Source organism: Triticum urartu, chromosome 6A, assembly GCF_056163025.1.
Source record: "Triticum urartu cultivar PI428250 chromosome 6A, HENAU_Tu73, whole genome shotgun sequence".
NCBI lineage: Eukaryota > Viridiplantae > Streptophyta > Magnoliopsida > Poales > Poaceae > Triticum > Triticum urartu.
In genome coordinates this window covers 581,692,942-581,717,253 of record NC_141878.1, presented here as the reverse complement: position 1 = coordinate 581,717,253, position 24,312 = coordinate 581,692,942, and the positions used below count along the sequence as shown (strand labels likewise).

Sequence of the window (24,312 nt, the reverse complement as noted above, 5' to 3'; positions counted from 1 at the left end):
TACTTGTTCTAGCATGTCTGTTGTAATTACGCATCAATTAGAATGTATGACAGCCCCTCCAAATCCATACATATTTTGAATCCATTATCCTTCAGTATAGAGTTTAGAATGGCTGTTATATTTCAACAAAGTTTGTTATTCTGTAATTGCTGGTTACACTAGCACACATTTCCGATGTGCCTATATATTTGTACCATGCATGCAAAATACTACCTCTGTACCGAAATACTTGTAGTTGGGGGAACTTGTACGGTACAAGTTCCCCCAACTACAAGTAGGGAGTATATTTTTTCTCTTCTCTTATTTTCCAGTTCAAAATATTATCTTATCCTTTAACCGTTTAATTACTGATGACAATAATAGTTGTACTCATCTTGAAATTTAGTTTAGCTCTTCTTCGTGTTCCATTCGGTGGAGTACATGTACCAGGAATTGATACCGGGTAGAATATACAATATAGTGCTCTGCATCCATCCAGCAAGAACTGCCTTTGCTTCGTTGTATTAACTGTTGCTCGCCAAATTGCATGCTTCCCACTCTTGTTTTAAGCCTCAAGCGGTCTCGAGGCCTCACTGGATGGTCAAATTTGCTTTGGTTTTGCCCTTGCAAGGCTAAATTCTTCTGTTTACAACTATAGAAATTTGGTTGGATTGCGGTATAGTTCCTCTACAGGATATTTGAAATTTCCGTTTGTATTAGTGATTTGTCTTGTTTGTGCAGATTCATCCACTGATAGAGACTCCGCTGATGGCGACTAAGATGTGTGGTCATTCATGATGTTTGTCTGAAGACTTCTGTTTCTCTAAAGAATCTGTAATTGTAGGTTGTAGTCACATGTGTTGGCCGTTAGTCTGTAACCATGAAGTTTTGTGTCTGCTTCCTATCTTTGGTCTCTGCCGGAAATCTGTCTTTGTGCTTTGTTTGGTGCAACTTAGCTAGACGTTTACCACTTTGTCAGGAATCTGCCGGGAATCTAAATGATGGTTAGAATGTTGCTATGTTTCTATAATCTGCAGGGAATCTAAATGATGGTTACATACATATTTTGTAGATCATCAATATATACCAGAATTGTGCATGCATCTCTTATGTCGCTGTGCATTATATACTGAGATTTTACATGCATCTCTTCTGTTTGCGCTAATCCTGGGTGAGGCCATGACGTAAGTTTCCTCTTGATACGTTGAATATTGTGGGAACTGCACTATCATGTCTATCTGAAGAAATAGTCACATTGCTTTTTATTTTCTGTAGAAAATGGTCAGGTTGCTGCTTGAATGTCACCTCAGAAGTACTCGAAAGTTAACTACATATAACTAATTACAATGTTATTTTGCTTAGCAAAATACAACAGGCAATTTCAGACTAGACAGAAGCAAGAGGTGGTGCTAAGCAATATAACAGCAATTTCGCATTGCAACTAATTATGCAAGTGTAGTTCCTCTCTTTTTACTTATAAATGATCTCAAGACATGGCATATCAAGCAGATTGCCTGGCCAAATAATTCACTAGGTTTAATGACACTATCTGCCGGTTGGTTCACTCGATTTGTTGAAATTATCCCCGTAAAAAAAAAAGGTTTGTTGCAATTATCTGGCTAGTTAATCCACTAGGTTTGGAGTGCATACTGCTGTAGCATTGCAGAGTTTCTGAATAGTAAAAACAAATCATGTTGCAGAGCATAATAGCTTCATCCCTCTGAAACGCAGAACCAGTACCGGAACAGTTTAAGCTGCGACTCATGCATTGGACCGCCAATACTAGCAGGTTAACAACGTCTGAACATGTTCACTCCCCAACTTCTGAAGAATGACTTGTCTGAACAACATTTTGCAAGATGCAGAGCATGCTAGGCAGCTTCATCCCTCTGTAATAGTGATGAACTAGTCGTAACAAGAGCAGTTTACAATCTGCTGGCAAGGTGACATGGACATTATGATACAAGAAAAATTCTAGACGAACTCACTCGTGCTTGAATCATGTGGCGCAAGCTGTCGCTGCCCAAAATAGTAGACGTTTTTTGGCACTAGAGTAGGTGCCTAGATCTCCTCCGCCTGGCGGCAAGCAAATAATGCCTGTGTCAGCAGGGAGAACCCTCTCTCCCGGAAGCTTCTCAACATTGCAATTGCACCACTACACAACTTCAAAAAAAAAATTTGCACCAGTACACTGGGTTTTTTTTTGACGGGTGCACCGCCACTACACTGGTTATTCGCCAAGGCCTGCTCTGTTGGGTCAGGGTCAGCCTATACGCCGATGACGTTAGTCTACTTGTGTCTAGTAGGGCAGCAGATATTCAAACTACCAAACAAATGTGAAGAGAAGGTAGAAAATGTTAATCATGTGTGCAGAAAATCTTTGTGACTTTGAAAAAATGTCAGGCATTTAAATAAATGTATGTGCCATTTCAAAAAATATTAATACAATGCAAAAAATGTTCACGTACTTAAAAAATGTATTGTGCAATCAAAAAATGTATGTTACATTTTTTTAAATGTTTAAAAGTTTCAAAATTGTGTTTGTGACATTTTAAAAAATGTTTATACATTGTAAAAAAATGTTTGCGTGATGTAAAAAAATATTTATTACTATTAAAGAAAATGTATTCAACATTTTAAAGAAATAATCTGGCATTTAAACAATATGTTCATGACATTTAAAAAAATGTTTCTACAATGTAAAAAAATGTCCCCGTAGGTCATAAACTATTTATTTCCATTAAACAAATGTGTGTGACATTTTAAAGAAATATCCATATGCTTCCAAAATGTCCATGGCATTTTAAAAATGTTTATCAATGTTAAAAAAATGTTTGTGTGGTTTAAAAATATTTTATTGCCATTAAAAAAGTGTACAACGTGCATTAAAAAAATGTACCTTGTATTTGAAAAAGTTTTCAGAACATGTATTTCTTTAAGAAATATTGGTATTATCTGTTGTGATTGCATGTCGTCGACTAATCGACCTGCATCTTGCATGTATGAAATATAGTTTGTATCTATGGTAGAATAGCATGTGCTCCTGTACTTTAGGTGCAACGGTCGTACGAGCTTCTGGGCCACTGGATATGAGGGGCTGTTGTACTTGTGAGCAATTCTCAGGCTCTTTGGAGTTGTTTTTTTACAAAAAAATGAGATCCCCTAGGAGCCCTTGGATCTGAGATCTAACAGCTCTCAAGAGCTCGTAGCACCGTAGCACCGGAGGTGCTCCCTGATAGTCTCCCTTGTATCAATAGCATCCAGAGAGACAACTAAAGTCATGTCAGTCAACAAAGTACCATGAATACATCAGTTGTTTGTTCATCCAGGGGAGCTGACAAAATCCTTTCTTGTCTACTTGGTACTAAGAAGTCAACCTACACCAGCAGAACATGGCGCCTGGTTACCAGCCTCACCATGCTCCGTTCCAGAAAACACTTCATACATATTGTGAAAGATGGAAGGTGTCGCATGTCCCTTATGGGGATATCAGTTTTTCCATCTAGCATTAGCCTTTTAAATGTTGCTTCTGCATTGCCCCCTCCTATATATTTTGCTGGTGTCCTCGTTCTTCTAAATGAAAATGGTTCATGCAGACTGTAGCCTGCGGTATTTCCATTGTTGTCCATGTATAACTCATGACAAGGTAACACAGATGTTGTGCTTCCTCGTGATAAAGATGACACACATGCATGACCACAAGGAAATATTGCATGACTCGGCTAGTATTGAAAATCCGCATCAATATAAATAGGTGAGGTCGGGAGGGACAGGCATGCATTGCTTGTTCTACTTATTACTCTTTCACGATCCATATGAGATACTGGGGCAAAACAAACACTTCTATCCTTGATACATTTTCATGATATAGGGACCTCTATACCCTCACGCCCCAAAAGACATGATAAAAACGATGAGGTGTGACATCAGCGAGCGATCCAGCAATTAAACTGAAGGATTTCCGTCGGTGAGTGCAATGTGTGTATAGAGCTTTTGGAGCTCTCAATTTCCGTAGTCACATGTGCTAAGAGGGAGCGTTCCAAGATTAATTCAGCCAGGGCCTCTAACAGCATATGGTTTCTCTATGTTCATTCCACATGACGTTGAATGTCAAATCGTGTCGCCGCATTCCAGCGCCGATAGAGGCTGCGTGGAGTGGGTCGTTGGTTCTGAGTGGCCGATAACCAGAACAGCGGTTTTCATGAAAAGTATGTGCCGGCATGAGCACTCTTCATATCATTCCTTGTTCCTAAAACTGATGATATTTTAAAGGGGAAAGTGTCGTTCGTCAAACTGGTATTTTCATTTTAGAACTTGTCTGACGTGCAGTGAGTACAGCGTTGCATTTTTTTTTTGTGGGTACATACAGTGTTGCAGATGGGCTGTGAAGACGGACCAGACAGCCCATCGAGTCCTCTGAACCCGGCACGAACGGGCCCAGCTCTACTGCCTCCTTTCCGTTCCCTTACCAATTTAGCCCTCTCTGGTCTCTGCCGTGAACGCGTGTTACGATCGAACACGAGGGTGCGTGGACTCTTTCGTCGTCACCTCCGACCCCGAGTCGAGAAGGCCTCTCTCTTCTGCCTGTGCAGCTCCGGCTCCGCCATCGTAATCTCCTCATCCCGTCGACTCGACAATAGACTTGCACGTTCGTTCTGCATCCACCACGCGCGCGCTCCGATCGATCCGCTGCAGGCTCCGATGGCGCGCGTCCGCTGCCCCCGTGATCCCGATGGCGCGCCCGCTCGTGGCCTAGCCGACTTGTCTGCCCGCACCGGTAATTCATCAGCAATTCATCTCTCTCTAATCTCTATCACCGGCGAATCTACCGCCTTTGCACCGTGGTTGCCAAACATTACAATAATGTATATATAGACAATGTGACTTCAATACTACATCGTATCGGATCAAAATCTACAGAAAATATACCACAGAGGTGTATTTTTTGATCTAAAAATCAGCATGACCACGAACAGTTCCAAAATAACATCAAAATCTTAGATAATTAGTGTTAAGTAGTACATAGTAGGAGTAGTATTTTGCTTTTTTAGAGAGCGTGTCATGGCCTCTTTGTCTGTACCTATCTATCTCTTGTCCTACTCCCTTTGTATCAAATCAAAGTATAAGACGTTTTCTTAGTAGTATATGATTGGTGGTTGTAACCTAATTAAACGAAGTTATTTCTCATCTGCCAAATAGCAAACCCTAATTAAGCTAGCATTTATTTATTTTTTGCAGAATTTGAAGATGATGGAACAGACAAGCTGGACATAGTGGACAGATGCATCAACAGCCTCCACGAGAAGCGGCGCTCAACGCGCGAGGCGGGCATGGAGGGGCTCGTCGCCCTCCTCGAGGGCTTCATACCGATGGACAGGATCGACTACCGGTGCCTCACGATATTCTTCCGGTGTAGAGCCTCCCTCAACACGGGTTCCGCAAGGGAGGCCTTGCTCGCTTACCGCGCCATCGGCCTCCTCGCGCTCACCGTCGGCGACAATGCCGACTGCTCCAAGGAAATCCTGACAAGCACGCTCCAGCTCCCCACACTCATGAAGACGCTACGAGCGCCGTCCGACGACGCGAAGGTGGTAGCTGCTCTCAACTGTCTCGCCATTGTCACTTTTGCTGCCGCACGTCGCCCCGAGGACGTGGAGCCATCGATTAGGGCAATTTGGGGCGTGATCAGGCTTTCCAGAGCTGACAATAGGACCAACCCCGTGGTCTTGATCACTGCCTTGTCCGCGTGGGCGTTGCTTCTCACCACCCTTGGTGACTTGAGGACGTACCCATATGCCTGGAAAGAGGCAACGATCCCCTTCCGCGACCTCGCCGAGCTCCTTAACACCGACGACCCGGCCCTCTTGATGGCCTCTGGCGAGGCGCTCGCGGTGTGTGCGGAGCTCAGCTTGATGCAGCACGCCACTCCAGAGGACATGGAGACGCTCGAGATCAAAGTGTCCGACCTCGCAAGCGGCACCCATGGGAATGACAAGAAGCTCACCGGGCAAATTAGGGCCATGTTCCAGCAGATCGCCGCCATCATGAAACGAGGCCAGTGCTCATATGAGGAGTTGATACCGACGACATGGAGGCAGAGATGCGTGCTCATGGTCTCCAAGTGGGCACGGCTAGCACAGCTCAACTTTGTAAAGCGGTTCCTAGGCAAGGCTTTCATCAAGCACCTCCATGGCAACCCGCTCTTTCGGGAGTCCTCCTTCAACAATGTCGCTGCCAACGAGACGAGTGACCTACCCGTCAAGAAGAGCAAACAGCATAAGTTTGGTAGAGAAAAACAATATACTGCGGCTCTTAAGAGAGATCGCATGATTAGCTGGGAAAGCAAGAACGACTTCCTACTTCTTTAAGCCACGCCGATGTACTGTTTAATCACATGCTTCGATGTTTCTATTATATTTCTCACTACTTATATACCTATACGAATTTCTCAGAGATTGGGTGGTTCTTGTTAGGGAGTCAGAAATAAGTATTTCCAGTCGCCGGAGAAACAACAATCCGGATATAATTAACGAGAGATGGGATGGTAGCACACAGACCAGTGTTTATCAATACATGGAGGTAGTCTGCGACCGATACGTGGGGTTTTTTTTTTGCGTGCTAATAAGTCTAGTACGACAATATTTCAAATTCAACGAGAAATAATTCAAAATTAATTAGATTAATCGGATGTTCAACAAGTTTTTCATGAATGGATCATGGCGTCTTAGACATCTTGCCCCTTAAACTTCATCCAACAGTGTATGTGCGTAAATAGTTTGTCCTCTATCCTGTGATACATCACGGTATCACGTACTACACAAATGTGTAGAGCAACATTGAGTGAATGATCAATCAATCATTGAGCAAGAAGAAGTAAAATTTACGATTTACGATCTCCACGGCTGTCGCGCACAATGGCTACCTTAGGGCATCTTCAGCCGCGCCCCCAGGAAGGCCTCCCCAGATGATTTTTTCGCGCCGGCGCCAAAAAAACGGCCCAGTCGTGTCCCCAGGAGCCCGATTTTCGCCGGCCTAGGCCGAAAACAGCGCCGGCGAACCCAGGCCGAACCCGGCGCGCTGGGGGCGCCCGGGGGCGCCGGGGCGAACTGTTTTGGCGCGAAACAGCCGCGGGCCCGCCGCGTCAACGACACGGCACCTCGTCTTCCCCTAACGGCCTCGGTTCCCGCGGGGAATCAATGCCAAGGCTGCCGCCGGTCAGCCTTGCCATTGATTCCTCACGGGCGGCGCGTCACGGGACGGCGCGCCGACGCCTCCCCTCCCTCGCACGCGTACACACGGATGCGGCGCAGCTATATAGCCGGTGGCCTGCACTCGCCTGTGCCCACACCAGCCCCGCCCCCCGCCGCCGCCCAGCTCCTCCCTCTCCCTACCTCTCCCGAGCACCGCCGCCCAGCCCCTCCCTCTATCTCTCTACCTCTCCCGAGCCCGTCGCCATGGCGGAACGCTTCCCCGGAGACGAGGCGGCGGCCAACGGCTTCGGCCGCCGTTCGCTCCGCGAACAGGAGTCCTGGCTCATGTTCCAGGCGAACATCCCGGCGCCGCCGGACATGCGCGCCGGGCCGACGGGGTGGGGGCTCAGCGCCGGGGGAGTGCCCATTCCCCCGTTGCCCGACGCCGTGGCGAAGCCGAAGTACTTCGCCAAGGAAGTCGGGGTCGTGCGCGCCTCCCTCACCGACACCCAACTCTCCCTCCCCCAGTACGCCGCCGACAACCACGCGGGTTGGGCGGCGTATTTCGAGCGCCGCCAGCAGCAGCGCTTGGCGTCCATCAACGGCGCGCCAGTGGTTGGTGGCCGGCAGAACAGCGAGGGGCGCCACCTGTGGTGGGGCGTCCCGGCCGCACACTCGAGGGCGTGCTGACGTACCTCGAGGGCGGCAACGACCCGCCGTTGGCGTACCCGGCGAGGGCGGCCGCCCCGGCGCAGCACCGACGCGTCGGGCCATGGGCGCCAAGGAGGTTCGGGTCCTCCTCCTCTTCTTCCTCCTCCCTATCTTCATCGCACTCCTCCGGCACTCCGGCCCTTCTCGGCGTCAAGGCCGAGCCCGCGGCGGAGACGCCGCTCGGCCGGCGCACTCGCAGCGCCGGCATCGTCATCAACGAGGGCGGCCGGCGCGCCTACTCGTCGGCTCCTCCTCCACGCTTCGTCAAGCCAAAGACGGAGCCAGGGCTCGCGCCGATGAAGAAGGAGCCGGCCGCGCCGGTGACGACGGAGCTCGACGACGACGACGCGGCCCTGGAATGGGCGCGCAGGGACTCCATAGCGATGGAGAAGGAGCGCCTGGAGAAGGCGAAGGAGCGCCAGTGCGCCGCCCTGCTTCGCTTCGCGGAGCGTCGACGCGGCCGCGACGAAGGCGGAGTCTCGTCATTTGCGACAGCGACAACGACGACGATGCGCCGCCACCAGTCCGCCATGGCGACGCCGGGCAGGGGTCCAGCAGGGGCGCCCGCGTCAAGGAGGAGAAGGCCAACGACGACGATGGCGGCGACGGCGGCGACTTCAGCCAATTTTTCCTTTAGATTAGTTTATGTATATGTGCTATGTAATGAAAATCCGCGAACTTCGCCGAAATGTGCCGAAATTTATCGTGTTTGGCCGAAATTTATCATGTTTGGCCGGATTTTATCGTGTTTAAGCCGAACTTCGCCGAACTTCTTTTATTTTAAAACGAGCCTGGGGGCGGCCCTGGGGCCGGCGGCTGGGGACCAACTCGCCCCCAGGCCCAATTTTTGCGCCGGCTCACCCCCAGGCGGCGATTTTAGGCGCCCCTGGGGCCAACGGCTGGAGATGCCCTTACCTCCAGCATATCAACCGCGCCACAAAACTTGCCGACGGTGGTATGAATGGTGTACCATCGATATGCTAACGACTTCACATTGCGTTTATGGATGATGTGCATGTTGCAGGGCGTAATATACTATTGTGCGTGTAACGAATCATGCACGCTCTGCCAGAAGAGCCCTCTTCTGCTTCTATCTACGGGATTCGCGGATGCAGTCAACCACGCATCACACAACAACTCATTCTCCATACTCGAGTACCCTGCCATCCTTCGTATTCTAAAAAACGACAGCAAGCTAGAAATTTAGCTCAATGGCATTTGAACGAACACCTGCCAAGCATGGATCGTCATAGACATCGTCGACAATGGGGCAAAGGGTATCTGGTTGCGGACGGATCCTAGGTGGAGGGTGCCGTGCTACAAGGCGAACATGCGCGTGGGTACGTCCGACAATGCATGGATGGCAGCCAGGAAGATACATCAACAGCGTTGGAGGAGAAGGTTGCGGATACAGAGTATGGGAAAGCATGTATATTTTTTATGGCAAAACACATCCAGTCCAAACGGATGCGGTTTGAGGGCCCGCTTTGAAATGCCGTTACCACATGTCCACAACCGGCCTGGATTGTCCCGCGCCCCTGCCCGCCTACCTGCCATCTGTTGCTTCGCCCCAAATTAATCCCAATCAACCCGCTGCTCCTCCCGAGTGCTTCGTGGCTAAGCCTCCGCCCGCGCTCTCCGAGCACGGTGTAAAAGAATATCCGTGGGGATTACGATCCCCCATCCTCACACCGCCAAACCAGTTGCCAATCTCGCTCGATCACCGATGGAGGAGGCCTGCGAGATCGCGCGCCTGCCGGAGGAGCTCCTCTCGGCGGCGCTCGCCCGCACCTCCCCGCGCGACGCCTGCCGCGCAGCCGCCGTCTCCCCGGCCTTCCGCGCCGCGGCCGACTCCGACGCCGTCTGGGCCGGCTTCCTGCCCCCCGGCGGCCTCCCGCCGCTCGCCGACGGGGAGCTGGCTGCCCCCGCCCCGCCCTCCTCCAAGAAGGAGCTCTTCCTCCGCCTCTCCGCCGGCCCCGCCCTCCTCCAGGACAAGCTCGTGGTACGTGCCTGCACGACCATCCCCCAACTCTACTAACAGATTCGTCCTCGTTTTGACTTGATTGTTCGGTGGTTGTCCGCGCGCCCGCAGAGCGTGTGGCTGGACAGGGAGACCGGCGCCAAGTGCTACATGCTGTCCGCCAGGAACCTCTTCATCGTGTGGGGGAACACGCCCGAGTACTGGACCTGGATCCCACTCCAAGACTCCAGGTTCGTTCGTCGCACTCTCCTGTTCTGGTGCAGAGGTGCAGATTATCCAAATTATATCTAGCCTGTGTTCCTGAATGTTTCTGAATGTTGCTGCTCATCTAACTGCAATTGCATTTGATCTGATTGTGCTGTTGCTTTGTGGTCTCACGTGTCTGATTGCAATTAATTTGACGTGGTTAATTTGGTGCAACCTGCAACTGTGAGTGGTAGGATGGTACTAGATCAAACTACCTTTGCTGTGAGCCAAAAACTCAGAATAGGGATTTCAGTATGGTTCTGACTAGCAAATTTTATGATAAGAATATCACTTGAAATCAGTTGTTGAAGATCCCGAAACTGTTTGAAACAGGTTAAGTTGAAGTCAATTTCATTTGGCAAGTGGCACAACTAAGTGCTACTTTTATCTTCCACGCTGTCAAGAGCGAAGGGCAATGCCCTTTACAACTTTGTTTTTTTATGAACTATGCACAGCACATAGATGACACTTTGCATGAACAATGTGATTTCTACTATAATGTACCTTTTTCACAGTCGGCAATCTTTGTTACAGACTCTGACCCTATGTTTGCGGCAGGTTCTCCGAAGGTGCTCAACTCAGGCATGTTTGCTGGCTCGAGATCCGTGGGAAGATACACAGCAACCTGCTTTCCCTGGACACAACCTATACCGCCTACATGGTCTTCAAGAAAACTGATGATTTCTATGGGCTGGCATTTCCGGTCCAGGAGGCATCGGTCAGCGTTGGAGCAACCAACTTAACCCGCAAGGTTTGCCTCCAACATAACAATGATGATGACGACGACGACGGCGACAATGATGACGATGACGACTACGATGACTGTGGGATGCCCGAGAACTACTGGTCCATGAGAAGGAATGGCCTACACAAAGAAAATGTCGCACTCCCTCAGCAAAGGACCGACGGATGGATGGAGCTGGAGCTGGGCGAGTTCTTCAACGAGGGGGGTGAAGACGGCGAGGTGTCCATCAGCCTGACGGAGGCCAAAGGTGGGAACTGGAAGAGCGGCCTCATCGTGCAGGGCATTGAGATCAGACGTAAGAAATCAGGCTGAGTGAGGAGCTCCTAGTAGGATTAAACTTGCCCGGGTCAAAGTAAATGAACAAGGAAAGCATATCGTCTGTAGTGTGTGTTTTTGAACACTTCTCCTTTTGCTGCTAAAGCATATCAGTGTACACATAGTTAATGTACATTGACGTTAATTTGAAAGTGGATGTGTTTCAATCGTGAGAGCACCACGAAAGGAAAATAATTCATGGCTGGAGAATTGGCAGCATGACCTTAGGAAGAATTGGAAAAGGTAATTGTTAAGATTCAGAATTTTATCTACTGGAGGATAGAGAGGATACAAGTACTGGAAGGAGGAAGAAGAATTTGCACAGAGGCGAACAAGCAACACGGACGGCAGTTTCACTTTCTATAGACAGCAAAACAGTCGCTCTATTGTAGGAGGTGTCTGTGGTGCCGTCTGCAGATTACATGCACAAGTATTACAGACAGATGTTGTCTAGACCATTGCACATGCCCTAAATACTGGGATTTGTTTTCCTGTTTCAGCGTGTGTCATGGGTAGTTTCTTGCCTGGAAATGCTAATTGACTAACGTTTGCCAGGAGGCCAACCCTAGCAAACATCTTGCAGGTCGCCACACGGATCTTGACGCAAGGCCAACGTCACGTCAACTCTCTGGAGTGCTTTGCTGTGAAAGGATCTAGCAAACTTCCCTCTCTTTATTATTTTTCAAATAAATGACGAGCGGTGTGAGGCTGAGGGAGTCAAACTCATGACCTCCAAAGAAGTATTTCCTCCGTAAACTAATATAAGACTGTTTAAATTACTAATATAGTGATCTAAACGCTTTTATATTAGTTTACAGAGAGAGTGCTTGAGTACCAAGCACGCTCACTACTGGGCTAAAGCTAGGTTTCTTTAATAGCTGTGCTCAAATCTCCTTTATGTATTTTGGTGAACTATTTTTTAAATTCTTCTTTCATTTGCAAAAAATAATTTGTTTTTATTTTATCTTTATAGAACAAAAATCCCTACTTTTCAGAGAGGATGTTTGTAACGCCCTCGATGCGGCTATATCTCTCATGTGTCGAAGCACGACTTAAAGGCATAACCGCATTGAAAGCAATGTCGCAAGTGAGGTAATCTTCACACAACCCATGTAATACAATAGGGGAAAAGATACATAGTTGGCTTACAATCGCCACTTCACACAATTACAAGAATAAAGCATTACATCATCCAAATACAATCAAGGTCCAACTACGGAACCAAAATAAAAGAAGAACCCCAAATGCGACAAGGTCCCCGATCGACCCCAACTGGGCTCCACTACTGATCAACTAGAACGAAACAACATAAAGGACAAGATCTTCATCGAGCTCCTCCTTGAGCTTGGTTGCGTCATCTGCACGGTTCAACGGCACCTGCAAGCTGGTTTTGGAAGTATCTGTGAGTCACGGGGGCTCAGCAATCTCACACCCTCGTGATCAAGACTATTTAAGCTTATAGGTAGGATAAAAGGTATGAGGTGGAGCTGCAGCAAGCGACTAGCATATATGGTGGCTAACATACGCAGATGAGAGCGAGAAGAGAAGGCAAAGCACGGTCGATAAAAGTATGATCAAGAAGTGATCCTAGAACAACCTACGTCAAGCATAACTCCAACACCATGTTCACTTCCCGGACTCCGCCGGAAAGAGACCATCACGATCACACACGCGGTTGATGCATTTTAATTTAAGGTCAACTTCAGGTTTTCTACAACCGGACATTAACAAATTCCCATCTTCCCATAACCGCGGGCACGGCTTTCGAAAGTTCAAATCCCTGCAGGGGTGTCCCAACTTAGCCCATCACAAGCTCTCACGGTCAACGAAGAATATTCCTTCTAGCGGGAAGACCCGATCAGATTCGGAATCCCGGTTACAAGATATTTCGACAAGGTAAAACTAAACCAGCAACACCGCCCGAATGTGCCGACAAATCCCGATAGGAGCTGCACATATCTCGTTCTCAGGGCACACCAGATGAGCCAGACGTCGGGTGGGCCAGCCCAGAGTTGCCCCTGGTAGCTCCGGACATCGCTCAGTTTGGACCAACACTCAGAGGAGCACTGGCCCGGGGGTTTAAAATAAAGATGACCCTTGAGTCTGCAGAACCCAAGGGAAAGAAAAGGCTAGGTGGCGAATGGTAAAACCAATGTTGGGCATTGCTGGAAGAGTTTTATTCAAGGCGAACTGTCAAGGGGTTCCCATTATTACCCAACCGCGTAAGGAACGCAAAATCCGGGAACATAACACCGATATGACGGAAACTAGGGCGGCAAGAGTGGAACAAAACACCAGGCATAAGGCCGAGCCTTCCACCCTTTACCAAGTATATAGATGTATTAATTAAATAAGAGATATTGTGATATCCCAACAAAATATCCATGTTCTAAACATGGAACAAGCTCCAATCTTCACCTGCAACTAACAACGCTATAAGAGGGGCTGAGCAAAGCGGTAACATAGCCAAACAACGGTTTGCTAGGACAAGGTGGGTTAGAGGCTTGGTTCAACAATACGGGAGGCATGATAAGCAAGTGGTAGGTATCGCAGCATAGGCATAGCAAAAGAGCGAGCAACTAAGCAAGCAAAGATAGAAGTGATTTCGAGGGTATGGTCATCTTGCCCGAAATCCCGCAAGGAAGAAGAACGAGTCCATGAAGAAGACAAATGGACATAGATGAACGGGTCCTCACAAACGCGACGTTGTCGGAACCAACCCGAAGAAGCAAACACCGGAAAGAAGCACACAACATAGTAAACAACCAACACAATGAACATGATATGATATGCGGGATGCGGTATGCGATGCATATGCATTATTTGCAAAGAAATGATTGAACCTGGCCTCAACTTGGAAATCCAAGTGTGCCACTGGAAAGGTGAGGTGATTTCGGTTGAAATCGATATAAAGAACACTGGAATCGGATGCACGGTTTGGAAATGGTAAGCAAAACAAATATGGCACCGGTCTGCGATAAACAGCAAGTAGCCATCTAAATGCGTCAAGATAATTAAGCTACAGCACTCAAACATGGCAACAAAATACATGGCAGGGATCCACTCAAGATGCTTAACAAAAGATGAACACTGAGCTACGGCCAATTCATCCATTAACAGGTTCAAACAAGCATGGCAAAAGTGCAATTGGTAAGCAGATCTCAGACTTAGTGAAATTAACACTAGTCTAGAATTTCAGATCAGGTAGCACACTTTGGAGCATGAAAACTATATGCTACAGGAACTTAACATGGCAAAGAAAGGCATGGCATGGAGCTACTCAAATAGCTTAACAAAAAAGTCCCGTAGTGACCTTGAGCCAAAAGGGATCAGAAAATACAACTGCAAGCATGTGAACATGGCAAAAACATAATCAGGTTACAGACTTAGTGAAAAACTGGAGCATGCAAATCTGTTAACAAGTAGGCATGTTTACGAGCTCGATGCACTCACTACAGAGCAAGGCATGACAATATAAGCACACACCCATCAAGAATCCACATTATACAAACTAGACATGACAAGAATAATAACATATCATGCACGGATCAATAACAACATCCTCGGCAAAATCGCTAACAAGTAGACAATCTGCCAGGAATTACGAAATAGCAAAAGTAGAGCTCGAATGACTCAAGCTAGGGTGCTCCATAATTGCAAACAAAGACATGGGTGGATAGAGCACCACAATATTAACAAAACATCCTTACTGATCATACTCAAAAGAGGCACGGATCACTAGGGAACAACATGAACATATGGCATATTGATAAAAACAGATCAAGGACTTAGTGGAATTCTAAGTCCCTGAAATCAGCATTAACGAATGCACTACTTTGCAAGCTTGTGCTAGTCACCACACATATCACAAAAAATACATGGTTGACACCTCTGGAAAGATGGCAAAGCATATAACAAAACTCATGTAGAGCTCAGGAGCATATCATGCACACAATAATCATGGCAAAAATGACAAATAGCTATTTGGTGTAGCAGATCTGACAATTAACTCAAATAGCTCTCTTCCAACAGAATTTCGGGCATCAAGATGAGCTCAAATGAAAATGATGCAATGAGATGAAATGATGTTCTCTCTGAGACGAACATTTTGATATACTACACACCCAAAACGGAGTTACGGGTGCGAAGTTACGACATGATGAACATGGGCATTTGAAACATGGAAATCTCGGGGACTTCGTAGAATTTATACCTCCGTGAAAAGTCAATGCGGGACGGAGAGAAGCGGGACGGCTCGGTGCAGATCTGAAACGGGGTGTTTGGTTCGGGGAGTGGTGGATCTGGTCCACCCTCACCAGATCCGGTGACGGAGGGGATCTCCGGCGAGGGGCGGCTCCGGTCGCCGGAGCTTCTCCGGTGAGCTCGAGCGGGGCCAGGGCAGCGCAAGGCGGGGCCGGCGCGGTCCTGACGACGGGGCGGCGTGGAACCGCGGAGGGCGGCGACGAAGACCGGTGGTCGGGCAGCGGCGCCGGCGAATGAGAGGCGGCGGCGCGGAGTGGCACCGGTGGAGCTCGCCGGCGCGGGGGCCGGTGAAGGCGGCGGCGGCGAGGCGCGCTGTAGGCGGCGGGGAGGATGGCGCGCGGGGCGCGGGCTCGCAGGCGACGAGGCGAACGGCGTTGCGGCCCGCCGGCGATGGCGGTGGCGGCGTCGGGCGGCGCTCGCCGGCGAGGAAGGCGGCGGGACGAGGCTCGGGCGGCGCGCGGAGTCTGGCCCGGTTCGGCCCCGAGGCGGGCCGGCGATGGGCCTCGGGCGGGTCCGGCGGCGCGGCGAAGTGGGGAGGAGAGAGAGAGTGAGGTGGCAGCGCGTGAGTGGATGAGGGCGGTGGCGGCGGTGACGTGGCACCCTGGTATTGGTCGGAGTGAGGTGGAGATTGGACGCGCGCGGGCGCGGACATGTCCGGCAGCGAGGAGGAGCGGGGCTAGGGTTTCGTCTGCGTGAGAATTTCGGAGGGAGACACATATTTATAGGTAGAGGGAGCTAGGAGAGTCCAAATGAGGTGCGGTTTGCGGCCACGCGATCGTGATCGAACGACCGAGATGATGGAGGAGGTTTAGGTGGGTTTTTGGCCACTTTAGAAGGGTGTTGGGCTGTAACACACACGAGGCCTTTTCGGTCCCTCGGTTAACCTTTGGAGTATCAAACGAAGTCCAAATGATACGAAACTTGACAGGCGGTCTACCGGTAGTAAACCAAGGCCTCTTGGCAAGTCTCGGTCCAATCCGGAAATGTTTAACCCCCCACACACGAAAAGAAGGTAGAAAGGGACACCGGAGGAGATAGGAGCGCCGGATTGCAAAACGGACAACGGGGAAAATGTTCGGATGCATGAGACGAACATGTATGCAAATGAAATGCACATGATGACATGATATGCAATGCATGACACGCAAGCAATGACAAAGCAACAACAGCGAATAACTGGAGGACACCTGGCACATCGGTCACGGGGCGTTACAATGTTTTTCAAAACTTGTCATGCGCATTTTTTAGGTAGCATGACAGTTCATAGGTCCTTCTTTTATTATAGTTTTATTTTTTAAGAGCATGGCATTTTGTTATCGGTACCATGGCGGTTTTTATGTATTAAGAGCATGGCATTTTAATAGTCAAATAACATGTCATTTTAATAATAGGATGGCCGTTTTATTACTAAAAACATGTCATTTTATTATTAATAAGACATTAGTTTATTATTAAGAGCATGGCATTTTTAATAGTTAATAACATGGTATTTTTATTTTTAAGAGGATGTCAATTTCGTAATCAACAACATGGCATTTTTATTATTAAGTGGATGGTTGTTTATTCTTAAGAGTATGGCATTTGTATTTATCATTAACTTGGCAGTTTTAATTTTTAAGAGCATGTCATTTTAATATTCAATAACATGGTATTTTTATTATTAAGAGGATGGCATATTTTATTATTTAGAGGATGGCATTTTAATTTTTAATGTCATTGCATTTTTTCCTTTTTTAACCATGATAGTTTTAAAAGTTTAGCATGACAATCATAATTCTGATCATGGCAATTAGGATCCTTTTTTATTGTTGTCATTTTTTCTAAAAAAAGAAGATAATTGGGCCTATGGGCAGCACAAGAACCGCGTGGCACTTTTTTGGGTGAATGGGATGGGATTTGGACAGCTTTTTAAGACCTGAATCGATCAACTAGTCATTGATCAAACCTATACAAGCGACGTTTTCAACGATCAAAAGGGTTCGCTCGATGGACCATCCTGGGACAAACAAATCATTCACGGGGGTCCTCCCAGAGCTGACGTACGTTGGATATTAGGGTCCTATAATGGTGTGTTTCGTCACGATTCCTATTGTGATGGTTTTCTACTAGCCATGACACTATTGTGTTGGTTTTATGCATTTAACTCCTCAATGTAGTGTTGGGACTGATGATCTACGTAGTATGATTATTCCATTGATGGTGATGTAAATATTCTTTGATAAATAAAGCAAGCCATGATGGCATTTGCTTAGAAAAAAACATAGAAGATAGGATGTATGACTCATGTCTAACCATCAAGCGAAATCTCATTTTGTATTCCAGATATGCAGAAGCTACTTGTGAACTGTTATGTTTGTATCTCCGATACCATGTTAAGAGTCAGAAAAGCGTTGAGGAGATACACCATATGTTTTGCAATGCTATATATTTATCTTTACTTACTGTGTACACTAATTTCCCTTGCACCTGCAAACATAATCTATAATTGTCTGGACATGCATTGCACCTTCTATGATTTTGCTACATTGAGAAATGCATAATATTATAGTTAAACTATGAAATTCTTGAAACTCATTTAAATTATACTCCCTCCATTCCATAATAACTGTGTGGTGTATTATGAAACTCGGACAATGCATGTAAATTCTCACATAAGGTTGTAATATTGGTTGAGACATGCGTTGTTGAACGTGTACGCTTACTAGTGTGAACAGAGGTGTCATTGTGCGGAGCATCAAGACTAGAACAAAGAAAGGCATCGTGTCATAAGAAAGATACCATCAAAACAGACATTTGTATCTTGCTGGACTGCAATTATTCACAATGAGTTTGCCTTTCTCAAGATCCGTGGATCAAATTGGTTGTTGTAAATTGTGATACTAAACACAATTATCATGTTAATTGTACATTTTTGTTTATTTTCACAAAGTTTTCAAAGTAATAAAATATTATTAAGCATCAAGTAATTCCAAACGAATCTTCCATGCGCTGATGCAAGGCGTGATGCCTGCAATACAATATACAGATCTTCCTATTCGTCGATGGCTCTTTCGATTCTCAGTGATGATTATCTCAATCGTTTTGGTTTACGGTCATCTAGCTTTGGAGCTTAAAACTCTTCTGGTTAATTTCATAAAAGCTACATCGTGATCAAAATAGAGTAATAGATTGTTTGGCAAGACATAATTGTACTGAATGTAGCACAGTTGTATGGCTACAGAGAAGGTCCCATGTATCGAGGAAATCTTGCCTCTTGATAGTAACTCTGTAATTCTGGAATAAAAACCCTTTTTCCTGAAAAAAATGTAATTCCAAAGAAAGAAAGTAGATTTGAAATGAAAATCTAAGCCCTGATTTTTTTTCAAAAGTAAAGCCTGCCAAATGAGACTCGGTGAAACCCGGGACACCACATAGTGCCTCCCATGAGGCCACCACAACCGGCAAGGAGAACACCTCAAGTGCTACGGTGATATGAACTTTTGGGCAGCCGTTGGATCTGAGATCCAATGAATCCCAAGAAGTCTGTAACTTTTTGCATAAAAGCCTCTTAAAAATTTGAAAATTGTGCTTAAGTCCAGCTGATCCATAGCTTTCCGATGCCGTTTCGTTTGAGATCCGACGGCTCAAAAGTCCGTATCACGATAGCACCTGAGGCTTGGTAGCACTATTTCCCACCGGGCGGCCACCTAGCCGCCGGGTGTCCTCCTACCTGCCATCTGTTGCTTCGTCCCAAATTAATCAATCCACAAAATCAAACCGCTGCTTGGTCGTTAAGCCTCTGGCTGCCTTCTACACGGCCACACCCTATAGATCCCCATCCCCATCCCCGGACAGCCAAACCAATTGCAACTCTCTCGCACTCTCCTCCTCCTCCGACGAATCTCGAATCACAAGCAGCGGAACCGATCGATGGAGGAGGCCTGCGAGATCGCGCGCCTGCCGGAGGAGCTCGTCTCGGCGGCGCTGGCCCGCACGTCCCCGCGCGACGCCTGCCGGGCCGCGGCGGTGTCCCCGGCCTTCCGCGACGCGGCCGACTCCGACGCCGTCTGGGCCCGCTTCCTGCCCCCCGGCGGCCTCCCGCCGCTCGCCGACGGGGAGCTGGCCGGCCCCGCCCCGCCCTCCTCCAAGAAGGAGCTCTTCCTCCGCCTCTCAGCCGGCCCCGCCCTCCTCCAGGACAGGCTCGTGGTACGTGCCTGTACTGCACGCTGATTCCTAATTCCCCCAACAGATTCGGCCGATCTCTAATCAATTGATGGTCGTGTGGGCGCAGAGTATGTGGCTGGACAGGGAGACCAGCGCCAAGTGCTACATGCTGTCCGCCAGGAACCTCTTCATCGTGTGGGGCGACACGCCGCAGTACTGGACCTGGATCCCGCTCGACGACTCCAGGTCCATTCGCCGCTCTCTCCTATTCCGATGCAGATTGTCCGAATTGCATCTAGCCTGTGTTCCTGAATGTTTCTGAATGTTGCTGCTCATCTAACTGCAACTGCATTTGATCTGATTGTGCTGTTGCTTTGCGGTCTCACGCGCTTGATTGCAATTAATTTGACGAGGTTATATAGGATGGTAGATCAAACTACCTTTGCCGTGAGCCAAAAACTCAGAATAGGGATTTCTGCATGGTTCTGACTAGCAAAATTTATGATAAGAACATAGTTCAAATCAGTTGTTGAAGATCTCGAAACTGTTTGGAAGTGGTTAAGTTGAAGTCAGTTTCATTTGGAGAGTGGAATACCGCTGTACATGCTAGTTCCTTCACACATAAGCAGAACCAAGTGCTACTTTTATCTTCCTTGCTGTCAAGAGCAGAGGGCGTGCCCTTTACAACTTTGTTCTTTATGAACCATGCACAGCACATAGATGACACTTTGCATAAACAATGTGATTTCTATGATCTACCTTGTTGACAGTAGGCAATACGTGGTTAATACCAAGTCACAGGATCTCTCTGCAATTCTAGATCAATTTCAGCAACTTATGCTGTTGATTGGTTTTTGTCTTTGTTACGGAACTTTGCTGCAATGCTGGATCGTTCTCTTCAACTTAAGGTGTTGATTGGTTTTTGTCTTTGTTACAAATGCTGACCCTATGTTTGCGACAGGTTCTCTGAAGGTGCCCAACTCATGCATGTTTGCTGGTTCGAGATCCGCGGGAAGATACATAGCAAGATGCTCTCCCAGGACACAACCTATGCCGCCTACATGGTCTTCAGGACGACCGATAATTTCTACGGGCTGGATTTTCCTGTCCAGGAGGCATCGATCAGCGCCGGAGCAACCAACACAACCCGCAAGGTTTGCCTCCAAGGTAATGATGACGACGACGGCAAGGGTGGGGTGCCCGAGAACTACCGGCCGATGGTTCCCTTTCCGCGGCTAAGACTCAGGAGAAGGAACCGCCGCGTAGTATCCCACGAAGAGAATGTCACGCTCCCACAGCAAAGGGCCGACGGGTGGATGGAGCTGGAGCTGGGGGAGTTCCTCAACGAGGGGGCCGACGACGGCGAGGTGTCCATCAGCCTGATGGAGACCAAAGGCGGGAACTGGAAGAGCGGCCTCATCGTGCAGGGCATCGAGATCAGACGGAAGAAATCGGGCTGAGTGAGGAGCCCCTGGGATTCGACTCGCCCGGGTCGATGTAAATGAATAAGGGAAAACATATCATCTGTAGTGTGTGGTTTTGAACACTTCTCCTTTTGCTGCTAAAGCATACTATGTGTACAAACTATGCTACCTACTATGACTGATGAGTTACGGGTTAAGCAGATTTGCGTCTGGCTATGTGAGATCCTTGTGTCTAGTGGCTCCTTGGCATCTGGTTATGTGAGATCCTCGTGGCTTCTCGGCAATGAACAAAAGGTTGTTTTCGCGCAGGATTCTGCAGAATCTCTTCATATATGTTTCTGTCACTATCTTATTTGCCCTGGCTGCGAGCATTTAGTTTTCAATTTCCTTGGGCCGACTGTGAAGACTAGAAGACGATGAAATTGGATTCAAAAAGCAGCACAAGCCTTTGAGGAGAAACTATGTCAAGGAAAGAAGAGAGTTTCAGCGAGAAAATGCGCTAGGAAAAATTATGTGAAAGAAAGGAGAGTTTCTGCAGCAATAGGATTATTTTTTCCTCTGGCCTTTGAGGAGAAACTATGTCAAGGAAAGAAGAGAGTTTTGGCGAGAAAATGCGCGAGGGGAAATTATGCGAAAGAAAGGAGAGTTTCTGCAGGAATAGGAATATAGGATTATTTTTCCTCTGGTAAACCGTGAAGATTATTAGTAGAACATAAATTTGATTCAACTGAACTGAAGAAAAGTCAGAGAAAAAAAAAGGAAAAAGGAATTGGGTTGAGAGAGGCTCGAACTCTCGACCTCAGGATCACTCACATATTTTAGCTATGAGACCTACGCGCTAGCCAACTGCGCCACCACCCCAATTGGTGTACGATGAATGATTCAGTCCTTGTTATAAAAAAGGCAGATAGGGAAGAAAAAGAAAAGAAATTTGGGGCGAGAGAGGCTCGAACTCTCGACCTCAGGATTACTCACTAGCTCTGAGATTTTTATCCTCAACGTGCGCCGGCCCCACCGCCCAGCCACTCGATCGCTCAATGCAGCTATGAGACCTACGCGCTAACCAACTGCGCCACCGCCCCGTCCTTGTTCGCCGCCCATCTCCAACATCCTTTATATTCGTTGAGTAACGTACTCTACCATGCATATTTTCACACAGGTTTGTTGGTTGCAGAGAACTACAGTAATAAGCAGCAGTATGGCAAGATGGAGCAACAGTCATTTGTGGTTTTGTTTGTGTGCATACAGATGATATCTGTACGAGAAAATTCCTTATTTGGCATTATCTTAAAAAACTGCTTCCTTATTTGACACTGAAAAAGTTTTTCTTTTCTATTTAACACAAGTTCTAAATTTTATTCCTTATATGACATTTTCATCCATTTTAAACCTAAGTGACACATGAAAAGACTCTTTTGCCCCTCATGTGGTATGTGTGTGGGGCAATAGCGCACACACACAGCATCAGTGCGAGGGCAGAAGCACACACGCAGCAACACATACACATGCACCAACACACACGCAACAACACGCACGCGCGTGTGCACACACATGCACGCGCACACACACGCAGCAACACACATGCACGCGCACACACACGCAGCAACACACGCACGCAGCACACACACACAGCAGCAGCACACACGCATGCAGCACATAGGCACGCAACAGCACACACACGCACGTACACACGCAGAAGCAAACACACACGCGGCAGCCCACATGCACATACACACATGCAGCAGCAGCACACATGTGCGCGTGCACCCACACACGCACCAGCACACACGCGCGCGCACACACACATACCGCATGAGGGGTAAAATTGTCTTTTCAGGTGTCATTTAGGCTTAAAATGGATGGAAGTGTCGTATAGGGAATAAAATTTAGGACTACTGTCAAATAAGGAAGAAAAACTTTTCCAATGTCAAATAAGGAACCAGATTTTAAGACAGTGTCAAATAAGGAATTTTCTCTATATATACCCACCGGTGGCGATGTCAGGGTCTAAACGACCTTTGGAACCAGTGCTTCTGCACGACCAAATACCGGCATTAGTAGAGATTTTTTTTTGCGAGAAAACTTTCAATCTATTCATCTTTAATTATGGTAGTACAACGAACGCTAGAAATAATAAAAATTACATCCAGATTCGTAAACCACCTAGCGACGACTACAAGCACTGAAGCGAGCCGAAGGCGCGCCGTTGTCATCGCCCCTCCCTCGCCGGAGCCGGGCAAACCTTGTTGTAGTAGACAGTCGGGAAGTCGTCGTGCTAAGGCCCCATAGAACCAACGCACCAGAACAGCAACCGCCGCTGACGAAGAGTGTAGATCAGAAGGATCTAACCTGAAGACACGGGAACATATACGAACGACGAACAGATCCGAGCAAATCCACCAAAGACAGATCCGCCGGAGACACACCTCCACATGCCCACCGACGATGCTAGACGCATCACCGGAACAGGGGCTAGGCGGGGAGACCTTTATTCTATTTTCAGGGAGTCGCCGCCGTCTCGCCTTCCTAAGTAGAACATAAACCCTAACAAAACTCAAAAAAAATCCAAAAACAGAGCCCTCCCATCGATAAGGGCCGAGATCCACTCCGCCTCCATGACTCTAAGGCCACCGGAGACGGGACGGACCGGCGACGTCGCCGGCGGGAGGCAAGAGAAACCCTAACTAGCCTAGTACCAACGTTGTACAACGTTGACATGCTCTATGGCATTAGTAGAGATTTGACTCTGGTTTTGGACACAGTCTTGAGTATCTTCAGGGGGTGGCAGTTCAGCATTAGTACTCGTTATACAATGGTCTTTTTTCTTTTTAATAAAGAGAGATTCCTCTACGATTTCTATTATGAGAAATCACATATTGTGTTCTTACAACTACTAGCGACATAGACAGGAAAATGACGACACATGATCAAGACGGAAAGGAGCGTGCACTAGATCAAGCAATAAAGAAACACCCGCGTCGCCCCCGCTCGGGCGACTCGGGCAGCGTCCAAACCCTAGCCGCCAGGGCCGCGATCTCCCTCTTCCCCTTCCTCCTCCGCTGCCGGGCTAAGCCCGGAGGCCGTCGGCGGTGGCGGGGGACTCCCTCTCTCCCGCATCTTAGGGGTGGTGCGGTGCCCCTAAACGCGTGGTGGTACGGTCGATTCAATCTATGCGTCGCGGCAGGCGGCGGCGTGGTGGCCGGCCTACCTTGGGCGGCGGTAGCTGCAGGTGCGGCGCATCACTGTACCGCAAAGGGCTGTGGCTGCGGTCATCGACGGCGTCGGCGTGTAGGGCCTGGTGGACTATTCGGTGGC

The 24,312-nt window shown here is 47.9% G+C and overlaps 3 protein-coding genes and 1 non-coding gene across 4 annotated transcripts; 3 read left to right on the top strand and 1 right to left on the bottom strand.

Annotated features, from left to right (window-relative positions):
- The first annotated feature begins 4,680 nt into the window (after positions 1-4,680).
- On the top strand, positions 4,681-6,347 carry LOC147966628 (uncharacterized). Its single transcript, XM_087527326.1, has 2 exons — positions 4,681-4,756; positions 5,218-6,347. Exons 1-2 carry the CDS (start codon positions 4,681-4,683, stop codon positions 6,345-6,347), a joined length of 1,206 nt encoding a protein of 401 aa, XP_087383452.1.
- A 3,110-nt stretch (positions 6,348-9,457) lies between these two features.
- On the top strand, positions 9,458-11,340 carry LOC125515402 (F-box protein PP2-B10). Its single transcript, XM_048680869.2, has 3 exons — positions 9,458-9,882; positions 9,973-10,091; positions 10,666-11,340. Exons 1-3 carry the CDS (start codon positions 9,607-9,609, stop codon positions 11,162-11,164), a joined length of 894 nt encoding a protein of 297 aa, XP_048536826.1. The 5' UTR covers positions 9,458-9,606; the 3' UTR covers positions 11,165-11,340.
- Positions 11,341-19,033: 7,693 nt separating this feature from the next.
- On the top strand, positions 19,034-21,218 carry LOC125515401 (putative F-box protein PP2-B12). Its single transcript, XM_048680868.2, has 3 exons — positions 19,034-19,615; positions 19,701-19,819; positions 20,535-21,218. The coding sequence occupies exons 1-3, from the start codon at positions 19,340-19,342 to the stop codon at positions 21,031-21,033; spliced, it is 894 nt and encodes a 297-aa protein (XP_048536825.1). The 5' UTR covers positions 19,034-19,339; the 3' UTR covers positions 21,034-21,218.
- Positions 21,219-21,929: 711 nt separating this feature from the next.
- Positions 21,930-22,079, bottom strand: TRNAM-CAU (transfer RNA methionine (anticodon CAU)). Its single transcript has 2 exons — positions 22,042-22,079; positions 21,930-21,965 (listed from the first exon to the last, which is right to left on the bottom strand). It is a non-coding gene; the product is annotated as a tRNA-Met (tRNA).
- Between the last annotated feature and the right edge of the window lie 2,233 nt (positions 22,080-24,312).